Source organism: Pelodiscus sinensis, chromosome 1, assembly GCF_052426305.1.
Source record: "Pelodiscus sinensis isolate ZL-2025 chromosome 1, ASM5242630v1, whole genome shotgun sequence".
Taxonomy (NCBI): domain Eukaryota; kingdom Metazoa; phylum Chordata; order Testudines; family Trionychidae; genus Pelodiscus; species Pelodiscus sinensis.
This window is the reverse complement of record NC_143052.1, coordinates 331,277,561-331,291,081: the sequence shown is the minus strand read 5'-3', so window position 1 is coordinate 331,291,081 and position 13,521 is coordinate 331,277,561. Positions and strand designations below refer to the sequence as shown.

The 13,521-nt window shown below is 38.9% G+C and overlaps 1 protein-coding gene across 1 annotated transcript in view; it reads right to left on the bottom strand.

Annotated features, from left to right (window-relative positions):
- Nucleotides 1–2,232: 2,232 nt before the first annotated feature.
- CHORDC1 (cysteine and histidine rich domain containing 1) overlaps nucleotides 2,233–13,521 on the bottom strand; it is a 30,806-nt gene continuing 19,517 nt past the window's right edge. Inside the window, exons 9-11 of the mRNA XM_075919381.2 lie at nucleotides 10,109–10,228; nucleotides 9,397–9,459; nucleotides 2,233–4,179 (exon numbers count right to left, since the gene is read on the bottom strand). Coding sequence (XP_075775496.1) covers nucleotides 4,027–4,179; nucleotides 9,397–9,459; nucleotides 10,109–10,228 — 336 coding nt within the window. The 3' untranslated portion in view covers nucleotides 2,233–4,026. The remainder of the gene's footprint in view (nucleotides 4,180–9,396; nucleotides 9,460–10,108; nucleotides 10,229–13,521) is intronic.

Sequence of the window (13,521 nt, the reverse complement as noted above, 5' to 3'; positions counted from 1 at the left end):
TTTCTAGCAAAACAGTACTAAACTAAAACAGTGACTTGGTAAGTATTAAAACAAACTCTCATTGGCTACTTTTCGTAAAATTATACTAACATGCCGTAGAATTAAACGTTATGTTAACTGAATGGTCCAGAGCTCAACCAGATGTTGAGAATATTCTGAAACTCAATAGACAACAGAAATCATATGTAATATTGGGCAGGCAAAATAGTTGTGAAAAATTTAAATCACACTTGAGAAATTATAAGAATACTATAGTGGTGGTGGTCATTTTTTAAGCAAATAGCTTTACAAGCAACTGGATAGCCAAGTCTGTGACAAATATACAATAAATACAGTATAGTTTGGTAAGAATTCTGTGTATTATAAAAATAAACTAATTTCTGCAAGTTGCAAGAGGCAATTGAACCTATTAAAAGTAGCACAATGAAGCTATGAGACATGGAAAGTTTGACTGCCAGAAATCTTTCAAACCAAGCTGATTTTGGTTTATTTTATGCAGATATTTACAAGTTCAATATATTTAAAAATTTATTGTTAAATAATTCCTCTTCAACCTTTTACAAACTTTGTTTTTTCTCCCTCTAAATGTAGCGTTCTGAGGTGTAATCTAATAGTTGTAGTACTTGTAGCCTCAATTCATCTGCCCTCAATTGCTGACAGTTCAGTGTCAAATTAAAAATGAATTTCACTAATAAAAACAAGCAATAGATCAAAATATTTTTATTTCTCTAAAACAAACTGCTGGGTGATCGTGCAGAAGAGTAGGGGAGAAAAAAAAGCAGAATTTTCAGATGATGTAAGTTAGTGTAACTTCAGAGAAACTAATGAACTTATGCCAATTTATGCCAACAGAGTTTGGCCCTTTTATTCTTAAATATTACATCATGGCCAGATGAAAGCTATGTTTATATATAAAACAATGTTATTGTTTTTAATTGTAAGAGAAGAAACTAAGTTTGAACTTCTTTAAACAATTTTTTTTTTTAAATAACTGATTCCTATATTATTGGGAAAGCTTTGATTTTTGTTAAGCAGCTCTAAAGTATCTATAATTTCCTATTAAATCTTGGAATACAAGAAACTACTAACTTTCCTCTTAGCATTTCCCTCAAGCCATTAATATTCCACCTCTGCTTCCGTTTTGCACTCAGCCTGATAATAAGACTCTGAAACATAACTATCACCAACTTATTTTATGTATTACCAGAACATAAATCATAAACATGGTTGGGGTAAAGATGATAATTGCTTAGACACACATTACAGTGGGAGATTGATTGATGTTTGCCTTGTAATTAGCTGACAAGTCCCTAAAATGGATTTGACATGATGCATCAACTAGTGATACTGAAATGAAATGCAAAGATTTAAAAATGATCTCAGGTGTTCAAGATTTAGAAAATTAACCAGAATGTGCATAAGAATATTAGATAGATGCCCAGTGACATACCCTTCAAAACCAGAATTTTATTTTAGTATTTATACTGTGCTTGCCCTTGTATCCAAGTTCAGAATTCTGCCTGTCCTGCAGAAACAGATATTCGTAATACACAAAGCAACAAAGATGGTAGAGTTGCAAAGGAATGGCTACACTCTTGAGCAGTGGCTCCCATCTTTTTGAAGATTTGGACCCCTTTACACTATTAAAATGTTATGTGTCCCCTCCCTCCCCAAACCATATAGTTGTGACTGCAGCCTGCATATCCCTCAGCTTATGCTGCTTCCTAAATGGCGTCCCCCAGATAGCTGGGGAAGCAGCGTGGGCTGAGGGACTTGCTCACTGCCGACATGAAGCCTCTGAGGACCCATGTCAGCAACCAGCAAGTCCCTCAGCCCATGCTGCTTCCCCAGCTGTCTGGGGGACGCCATTCAGGAAGCACCGTAACTGGAGGGATGTGCAGGCTGCAGGCACAGCTATATTGTTTGGGGTCGGGGGGAGAGGAGGCGCATAACATTTTAATAGATTGAAAAGGGGTCCAAATCCTCAAAAAGATGGAAGCCACTGCTCAAGAGTATACAAGTTATACTAGCCATAAGGGCATTTTAAATAGTATTATAAAATTTCTTTTATCTGCACCTTGTTTTAAACTACACAGTTTTGTGAAGCACCTAGAGCTGGAGCTTTCAAAGGAGCCTAAAGGAGTCCGTTACATTCCCATTAAGTCAATGGGAGTTAAGTGACTTTAAATTCCCAGACAAACACTAAGCCAGTGTTTCTGTATATATGTATTATTTTATTTTTTTATCCATGTCAGCTTTAGTTATGTCTAAATATTGCTGTAAATGGAACCCTGAACTCGAGTCTACAAAGATAAATTAAGCCCAGCTGCAAAACTCTAAAGGTTAAATTACTTTTAGTCTTTATGTTCTGAAGTTGTTTCTCTTATTATATACAAACCCATGATACATGCCCATCTTCCCAACTGTGAACGTTCTTTTGGCTTCCTTCTGAGGACAGGAAAATGACTAAGGATCAAGAAACTGTGATATAACTCAAACTACGTCTGTCTCTGCATGAAAGAGAATATGTCTATCCTGGAGATGGAAGGTTTAGATTTTTGCTTGAACTGACATACACACATGAAATGTAGCTGTGGCTGAGGAGAGCTAGCCACACCAACTACAGTCTTCTCAGACCTCTGGTACATTATACCTTCCAGCTCCAATGTACAGCCTGGGTCTGTAAAATGAATTGGGACTTTAAAGTTTTCTATGGTAAATTTTAATTAGGTAGAAATTGGCCTACACAGGGGGATGTGAATAGTGCTCTACATATCTTTAGACTTTTTTGGGAGTGTTTTTCAGCTGCAGCCCCAAACTTACTTTTAGAGATGTGAGGGCGAGAAGCATTACTGCATCAGCTATGGCCTAGAACTCAGTCACATATTTTCACAATACCCTAGTTTTTGGCAGCAAGGTCTCTACCTTGAACTGAAAATAAAAAACAGGTTGATTTTTTTTGTTTTTTGATACAGATGAAAATTAAGTTAAAATAAAAACACATTTAAATAACCTTATTTAAAAAGGTTTGAAATAAAAAAATATTGTATGGAAACATTAATCATCTTCTCACAGCCCAGCTGACACAAACACAACCTACATTATCCTCTCCTGCTTCAATATTTACCCTCTTTGAGGAAGATTAAGAATTGTGAGCATTTGAGGGAGGGATAGTTATATATTAGGTATCTTGCAAAATTTTCATATTAACTGGCTTAGTGGTTTTGAGACTGTTTGTTTTTTCCCCCACAGCTGGGAGGCTAAGCTTTTGTAGCTTCACTTTATCCAATTCCTTTTGTTTTAGGATTATTTAAAATTCAGAAACCAAAATGAGAAGGATAGAGCAGGGACATTTTAATAACCTCTTCCCTTCTGGGTTACTTTGGAAATTTTTGGAAAGTCTTCTGCTGTTGCACTTTTACTGGTAATAGAACAAGTGTTGATAGTGGATGAGTACTGTTACCACATGCATTCAAACTGTTCAGAGCAAATCCAGACAACTAGATGGTGAAAAAGCCAGTATTACCTAAGTTCTTCACAAACTAGTGACCCATTGTACAAGTAAAATATACAGCCATTACTGTCACAAGTAAAAGGAAAGAAACTGCATAGCGCCTAGTTTCTCTCTGGATTTATTACTGATTTCTGAAGATCAAATTTGTGTATTCTAAATCACTGAAATCATGTTTATCATTCCACATACTCATATCGTGTACCCTTACAGGAAACAAGATAAAAAAAGGTATAGTCCAACATCGATTACTCTGGTAGCTCCAGTCTAAATAGGATGCTTGAAAAATATTAGTGTACAGTATGGACTGAGCTTCAATAAATTTACAATAAATCTTGCACTCTTGATTAGATCAAGCATGAGGTTTTCACACAATGGATTGTTTGCCCTGATCTGGAATGCAAGAATTATTGTAAAAAGTGATCTTATAGAAAATAAAAGTCTTAAAAAGAAATGCATTACAGTAGCAAGTCACCACTTCATGATAAGGAAACAGTCTATATATCTTTAGGATTTCATTCTTGATCTGTAATATCTTCATTTTGTTTTTGCTGTATCTTAGGCATTGGTAGTTCAAGGCTTGCCCATAACATGGGCTCTGCTTTCCTCATAGTGAGCTCAATCTTTGTAGCTGTCATGTTTACATAACTCCTCTTCACATCAATTACCTGGAACAGAGTAAGTATGTTTCACTTAAATTTAGAAGGAAGAATGTTGGACATGCGTAAACAATTACAATATGCTCAACATGCTTTAGGAGAGTTTGGCAATCTCCAAACATTTGAGTTTGACAAAAGTATAGAATGGAGTTTTCCCCATTCACAAATATTTGCAACAATATTGGTATAGAAGGGTACAGTTTGCTCAGTAGGAATAGACAGGGGGAAAAAGGGAGGAGAGATTGCCTTATATATTATAAATGTGTACACCTGGACTGATGTTCAGATAGACATGGGAGACAGACTTGTTGAGAGTCTCTGGGGAAGGACAAAGGGCGATCTCATAGTGGCTACGTCTAGACTGCAAGCCTCTTTCGAAAGAGGCTTTTTCGAAAGCATCTTTCGAAAAAGCCTCTTTCAAAAAAGAGCATCCAGACTGCAACCAGTACTTTAGAAAAAGCAAGCCACTTTTTCGAAAGAAAGCACCCAGGCAGTCTGGATGCTCTCTTTCAAAAACACCCTGTTTGCATTCAGGAACGCCTTTTTTCAAAAGAGCACTTTCAAAAAAAGGCGTTCTTCCTCGTGAAATTAGGTTTACCGCCATCGAAAGAAAAGCTGCGTTCTTTCGATTTAATTTCGAAAGAACGCAGCTGTAGTCTAGACGCAAGTGAAGTTTTTTCGAAAAAACCCTTGAGTCTGGACACAGCCAGTAGGGGGATGTACTACAGACAATCTAAGCAGGAAGAAGAGGTGGATGAAGCTTTTTTTGGCAACTAATAAAATCATCCAATGCACTGGGGGACTTCAACTATCTAGACTTCAACTGTTGGGAAATAACACAGCAGGACACAGACTATCCAACAAGTTCTTGGAATGTACTGGAGACAATTTTTTATTTTAGAAGGTAGAGAAAGTTACGGAGTAGGAGGCTACTCTAGATTTGATTTTTAACTAATAGGGCAGAACTGGTTGAGAATTTAAAGGTGGAAGTCAGCTTGAGTGAAAGTGATCATGAAATTATAGAGTTCATGATTCTAAGGAATGGTATGAGGAAGAACAGAAAAATAAAGACAATGGATTTCAAGAAGGAAGATTTTAGCTAACTTGGACAGTTCATAGGTAAGGTCCCATAGGAAGCAAGTCTAAGAGGAAAAACAACCAAATACATTTGACAGTTTTCCAAAGAGACATCAGGGGTGCAAGAGCAAACTATTCCACTGCATAGGAAAGAGAGGAAGTATGGCAATAGACCACCCTGGATTAGCCAGGGGATTCTGAATGATCCAAACATCAATTTCTACAAAACGTGGAAACTAGGTCAAATTATACAGGATGAATACAAACAACAAAATTATATAAAGGGAAAAATTAGAAAGGTGAAGGCACAAAAGCTCAAATTAGAGCGATATAAATTCTAACAAGAAAACATTCTTCAAATATATCAGAAGCAAGAGAAAGATGAAGGACAGGATAGGACCATTAATCAAGAGGGAAGAACAGCAACAGAAAATGTACAAATGTCAGAGGTGCTTAATGACTTCCTTATTTTCACCAAGGTTGGTGGTGACAGTATGCCTAGCATAGTGAATGCTGATGAAAATGAGGTATGTTCAAAAGTTAAAATAGTTAAAAGTTAAAAATTACTTAGAAAAGTTAGATACCCGCAAGTGACCCAGGACAGATGAAATGCATTACAGAATACTCCAGGAGTTGATTGAGGGGATATCTGAGTCAATAGCTATTTACTTTGAAAAGTAAAAGAAGACTGGAAAAGGGCAAATGTAGTGCCCATCTATAAAGAAGGAAATGAGAACTGACCAGGAAACTACAGACTAGTCAGCTTAACTTCTGTACCAGGGAAGATAATGGAGGAAATGATTAAGGAACCCATTTGAAAACACCTAGAAGATAATAATGTGATAAGTAACAATCAGCATGGATTCGTAAAGAACAAATCATGTCAGGTTATCCTGATATTTTTGATTGATAGGATATCACAAGCCTCACAGATAAGGAGGAAGCAGCAGATGTAGTATATCTAGACTTTAATAAAGCATTTGATAAAATCTCACAGCCTTCTTATAAATAAACTAGGGAAATACTACCTAGATGGGGTCATTATAAGGTGGGTACATAATTGGTTAGATAACCACTCCCAGAAAGTAGCTATCAATGGTTCACAGTCATGCTAGAAGGGCATAACAAGTGTGGTTGCACTGGGATTAATTTTGGGACAAATTCTGTTCAATATCTTCAATTATTTAGATAATGGCATGGAGTAAACTTAAAATTTGCGTGTTATGACACATGGTCTTATGCCAGGGTAGAAAATGTTGATATAATTGAGAAACTGATTTGTGATGGGTTAGTCTAGGAGTGAGGTGTTATTAATCCTGTGATGGAAAGTGGTAATTACCACTAGATGTATCCTCAGAGAACTACCGGTAATGGAAAGTGGTAATTACCGCAAGATGTATCCTCAGAGAACTACCGGTAATGGAAAGACCCAATTGTTTGAGTACCAAGAGGTAACCCAGGATAAGCGGGAAGGGGGCCTGCGCCACTTCCATTTGTGAGTACAGGTAGAGTGAGTGGAGAGTTCTCTGCTCTGGAGTAAGATATGTTGCACCTGTTCTGAGCAGTCTTGTTCTCCTTGAGTTGAAGTCATAGTAGACCAGGGTGTTTTAGTTGCCCCATTCATTGAGTTAGGAGGTCCCATTGTAGGGGAAGAGGGATTCGGGTAAGGATGTTAAGAGGCAGGTAACTGGCTAATTGTGTAGTCAATACAATTTATATCAACTACATGACTGGTCAATAAGGGAAGGTGCTCTGACCCAGCTTATGCCAGGACCAGGAGCTACCCCTGCTGCAGCTCTTCAGTTTAAATGTAGTAGAAGCCAGGCACACAGACAGCCCAGGTCATACTACATTTAAAATGCAGAGCTGCAGCAGAGGTAGGTCCCGGACCTGGCACAAGCCAGGACTAAGCCGGGCTTGTTCTGTCCCAGCTTGTGCCAGGTCCAACAGCCCCTGTGCACAGGGAGGTCCCAGTGGTGAGCTGGAAAACACTCCCCACCCCCTGGGAATGGAACCGCTACTGGAGCAGTCTGTGTTCAGGCCAGCCTTGGCTGCTGGGGACGGGCTGCTTTGCATGTGCAGGTGTGTGTTACATAATGAAAGGGAACACCGCTATGCATCCCAAGTATTATATTCATTTGTGGGAAGTTGCATACTGAGGCAATTAAAAGTTGTATATAGCCAAACCTGCGTGAGAAGAATGCTCGAGTCATTGTGGAGTTGAAATATGCTTCAACAAACTGTAGCTGTGTAGGTCCTATCATTGATTTCACTGTATTTTTTGTAGGCCTATCTTGTGGAAGCAGTGGATTGTTTGTGAGAGTGACCATCTGACTGGTATGATATCTGGGCAAGTGACCATCTGAAATTTTTGTTTCTTTAAAAAAATTTTAGTCATCTGATACAGAAGATGGGACTCTAGCCTCCACTTTTCTTGTGGGGTTAATAAAATAGCAGCAATAAAACTCCTTGCCTCTGTGCTGTTTGGGAACAGATTCCACCACTCCTAATTGGAGATAGTGTTCTGTCTCGGACATAAAAGTGCAGTTTGTGAGAAGGGTCCCAGAAAATAGTGTGGAGGAGGGAGAAGAAAGAGCTAGTATATACCAAGAGAATAAAATCTAGCACCCATGTGTTGGTTATAGCTGCTCAGTTGTTATAAAAAGGGTGCAAACAACCTCCTAAGAGTTGGATGTTGGTATCTAGCATTGGATCTGGTGGAGATCTTGGAGATCCTTGACTAAGGTTTCAAATTTGATTGTTAGAAGCTGGAATATTGCTGTTGGTGACTGGTGTCAGTGCTGTTTTTGCCTTTGCCATTGCAGTTGCCATTCATGTGGCCTCCATTGACGATAGGAGGGGCTCCAAGGGAGTTGGTATGGCTGGTACCTATACTGCCTATTCCTAATTGCTGGGGTATGTCATAAGATGATTGAGACCTGTTTTGTATTGTTATTAAATGAGTTCTAGGGGGGGGGAGGGGAGTGAGAGGAAAGAACCTCCTTAGCTCTGTTGTGCTCATTGCTGGAAAACTGCGAGTGGTGTAGAAAATGTTGGTACAGTACCAGAGAAACCTGGTTTTGAAGAGAGGAGATTATGGTGTAGACATGACCAGATCACTGTGTAACACAGGGGCTGGCAATTTTTAAAAGGGGGCCACTTCATACATTTCTGAAGTGGCCGTGGGCCGCCACAGAAGGGACAGGGCCTCAGGTAGAAGGGATGAGGCCAGGAGACTTCCCATGCTTTCCTGCCCACAGACCCTGATTGGCCTGGAGGTGGCAGAGTACGTGAAGTCTTGCCCCCCCCTGTTCCCAGAGAGAATTGCCAGCTGTTTTAAAACAGCTGGCCGTTCCCTTTAGGCACTGCAGCAGGAGGAAGTCTTCTCACACTCCCCCTGCCCACAGTCCAATCAGGGTCTGGGGGCGGGGGAGTGTGCCAAGTCACTCGCCCCCCTGCCCGGGGCAAGGGGTGGCTAGAAAGAACTGCCAGCTGTTTTAAAACAGCTGGCAATTCGAGGAAAGGGGGCAAGACTCTCTCTGCGCTCTCCCTGCTCCCAGGCCAATCAGAATACAGTGAGTTCTGGTAATGCAGAAGGCATCCTTGTAGTTTCCAAAAGCACCAAAGAGTATCATGAGAAGATCATGGAAAAGTTTCATGTATTTTAAGCAGGGTTACATCAGATGCAGCATTCTGTAGTGCTCTAACTATGGCTTAGCCACAAATGAAAAGATGAGTAAGTGAAGAGTTAATTACTTATCAGGCTAAAGCCCTAATTCTGCTGTGAGTGGCTGTACTTATTTGACCTGTTGTTCATCTATTAAGCACTCCTCCTCTAAGCCATGAAGAGAAAAACTGGTGTGCATATACATGTACAATACGCATGTTACTGTATGAATGCACAAGTCTGGTGTATGCAATTCTAGGCCAGATCTTTTCTAATGGCATATAAATTTTTTACAGTATTCAGATTACAATTATGATAAAACTAGTAAATCCTGCACAAATTAACTTCTCTTGATAATCCAGACTTGTAGAAATGTGGTAGTTTTAGGGGGAAAAAACCCCCTAATTCTATTCTGAAAAAGCTATGGCTGAGGGTAAAGTGAACTAAAAGTCTTAACAAAACATTCAGGAGGTTATACTTACTCCCCACAATTTCACACTGCGATCAAATTCTTTATCTCCTTCAAATATAATATGGATATTTAACTAAATGAGAAAAAATACAGAAGAGATTTATTATTGTCAAGTGACTTACTTTTAATTTAAACTATGACATTAGTACACTAATCCTACATCATTAAAGTTACCAGGACTTCACACAAACACACAAATCTACAAATGGATCCTAGGAGATGGAGGATCTCAATTAAATGTGAACATTTTTTACCTGTGATAACAGTACTAGGCTATTCAATTTTGCAAAATGTGTATTTACAGAATCAGAAATTAGAATATTTCATTTTAAAAATCTCTGTAATAGCACAGTATCTCTGCAAAGTTACATATGGTGAGAGAGCCTGCTTACTTTTAAAAACCGAACAATAATATTTTGGTAATGTAATTATATAAAGTTCTTTTAAAAAAGTTCTGTAAAGGTTTAAACGTAAAAAGTTTGTCTAAATGAACAAAAAAGGAAAAAAAATGCCTGCAGATCTACCAAAACTGAACCAATTAAGAATTATGTCTCACAAAGACAGCTATCTTGTTTTACTTTGTGTTTTTTCTTAATAAAGCAAAAAGATCGTATTTTAATATTTACACACAAAAGTGACTTATTTTGCTATATTTAAGCATCAAGTTTAGCCACAAAATGAAATATTTATCTATTTAAAATAAAAAAGCCACAGATACTCACCATAGTACTATTTGCTTCTACATGGCTAAGTTCAGGAAGTGAATTTTTTGCATATATTGAAATAGTCACTTCACCTCCAGTTTGATGCCAATCATGCCTGCATGGAACTACTTTTTTCCCCTAAAAAACAAAGGTGTCGTCTTGAAAAATCCTACAGTCACGATACAGGTTTAAAAAAACCTGCTCTGAAAATTGTCATGTAGGACAACATTGTAATGATAAATGTAATTAGTACAAGACTACATTCTGCATTTAGACATGTGCACAGAAATCCTACTAATGTTAAGATAAAATTACATAATGGCATGTGCTTGAAGGCCCTCTCCTCTCCTACAGGATAAGATTCCATACACAAAAGATGACAGATCAACCTTCTAGGCAAAAGTAAAAAAATCTCAATGGAGAAATCTCTCTTCAGCAAGGGGCCACTTAACTCAGTCACCTGACAAGCAAACTAAAAATGTAACATTAGCAATATAAAGATGTATACACAAAAGCAAGGATTATAGATTAGAGGAGACAGGTATTACAAGTGAAGAAAAACTATGTATACAGTTTTGCTTTGTCAAATATCTCCATCCTATTTTATTAAGGAGACATCCCATTCAGCAAAATAGAAGTGGCTGAAATTAAAACTAAGGGTATGTTTACACTACCACCCTAGTTCGAACTAGGGTCGTAATGTAGTCAACCGGAGTTGCAAATGAAGCCCGGGATTTGAATTTCCCAGGCTTCATTTGCATGTTGCCGGGCGCCGCCATTTTTAAACGTCTGCTAGTTCGGACTCCGTGCCCCACGGCTACATGCGGCACAAACTAGGTAGTTCGGACTAGGCTTCCTATTCTGAACTACCGTTACTCTTCGTGCAAATGAAGCCTGGGAAATTCAAATCCCAGGCTTCATTTGCAACTCCGATTAACTACATTACCACCCTAGTTCGAACTAAGGTGGTAGTGGAGACATACCCAAATAGACTATCACCCCTATCCCTTTCATAGTCCATCCTCTAGAACAGAGGTTCTGAAACTTCACTGCAGCATACCACCTTCTGAAAACAAATATTATACAGAGCCGCAGGCAGGGTGTGGGGGAGGAAGGGGAAGCCTGAGCCAGACCTGAAAATGCCATTAAAATGAGGTCCTGGCCCAATTTGAGAACAGATGTGCAAGAAGTTTAGAGCCACAAAGTCACAGAAAGGAGGTACAAGAGCCATTCCAATGAGCACTACTAGAACGTTCCACCAGTTCAAGGTATATTGACATATCTCCTACACTGTGAATATGCAGAGGATACCAGATGAGATATTTTTTTATATCATCTATGAACTAGCCATAGTGCAAAATCAGACAGACACTCAGGTTCATACCCTCTCTAATGCTTGAAGTATTAGTGGGAATGAGAAAAATCTCACAGTAGGAAATCAAAAGTAACTGCCTGTTGTCTAAACTTGAACAAGGCAACAAAAGAGCACCCGAGAGTGCTTCATGTTACTGCCGCTACAAATATTCCACAAAAGACTGCACAGCAGCCTCTGCTGGGAAGAGTACAGAGAACAGGACAAAGGAAGGTAGGAAGTGTCCAGGAATGAAGAAAGATTAAATCCATTCAATGGCAATACAAAAAACAAACAGAAGTCTGGGCTCTCTGAACCTCGTACTTTCAGTTCTAGACAGTGGGATAGGAAACCAGATGTCCAATTCCTTTCCTAAAGAAAAAACCAGAGTTACTCAGGGAGAGATGGAATGATGTGGCAAGAGATATCAGGTGAAAAACAAAATCAAGATGTTTCCCTGGGTCATCTGTCTTGTTTTGTGAGAGCGTGAAGTTAAAGAACAAACAGAGGATGCTAGATTCCCAGGGCAAAGGTACATAAACTTTGCTGGAAGAAAGAGAAAAGAAGTTTGAACACAGCACTGCAGACCAGTAGATCTCAACACAATTCACATAGCCACCTTGTAAAGCAACTGATATAACGTGGTTGACTCAGTGAGGCAGTTGCTTGGCTATATGAAAACTTTAGTGACGCAGCATTTCAGCCAGTTAGGTATTTTAGTTAAGTTGCTACAACTAAAATTAAAAAAAATAAAACCCTTTTAAAGGGATTTCTCCACCCCCCTGCATGCACATTCTAGTAGCTTTTACTCTAATTTTTCTACTTCAAGAAAAAATTCAGTTACAATCATGAAGTGGTATAGAACTGACAAGGATTTTGTATTTCCAAAGAACTATGCAAGGTTGGGGAAAAATGATACAAGGAAAAGATAGCACGAATTTACACTTCTTTTCTTTCTTTTAACAATCTACATGTGCTGTATGGATATTACTCTATAGGTCAGGGACACAAATTTCGACAACAGAGTTGTCAATACACATCTAAAGGCAGAATGTGATCAGACAGTATCTTTAAAATTGAAAATGCTCAGATACATTGTTTCAGTATAATGAAACAAAAGACAGAACTATGTAGCACTTTAGAGACTAACAAGATGGTTTATTAGGTGATGAGCTTTCGTGGGCCAGACCCACTTCCTCAGATCAATATGTGGAAGAAAATCGGCACAACTATATATACCAAAGTGATACAATAAAAAAAGTGAACGCACGTGAAATTGACAAATCAAATTTTAGAACAGAGTGGGAGTGGGGAGGGGAGTTTCTGTGAGGTTGTGACATATGGGTGATAATTGGGGAAGCGATCTTTGTAATGAGTGAGACAATTAGAGTCTTTGTTTAAACCCATAAATAAAGAGTCAAATTTAAGCATGAATGACAGTTCTGAAGCTTCTCGTTGAAGTCTGGAGTTAAAGTCTCTTGGCTATAGACGATAGATTGTATTGTATGTTCTCCAGCTCCCATCCAGAACACACCATATGATCCATCGTCTATAGCCAAGCCCTTAGATATAATCACATCTGCTTTAATCCCACTGACAGAGACCAGAAACTTCAGGATCTCTACCAAGCATTTATAAACCTCAATTACCCACCCAGAGAAATAAAAAAAATTGAAAGAGCCAAATGAATACCCAGAAACCATCTACTTAAAGACAGACCCAGGAAAACCAACAATAGAACACCACTTATCACCTATAGCCCCCAACTTAAACCCGTTCAACGCATTATCAATAAACTACAACCTAAACTGGAACAGGATACTACCCTCCAAGAGACAGACCCATAGTCTCCTAGGGTATGTCTACACTACCCCGCTAGTTCGAACTAGCGGGGTAATGTAGGCATACTGCAATTGCAAATGAAGCCCGGGATTTGAATTTCCCGGGCTTCATTTGCATAAGCGGGGCTCCGCCATTTTTAAATCCCCGCTCGTTCGAACCCTGTGCCGCGCGGCTACACGCGGCACGAACTAGATAGTTCGAACTAGGCTTCCTACTTCGAACTACCTAGTTCGTGCCG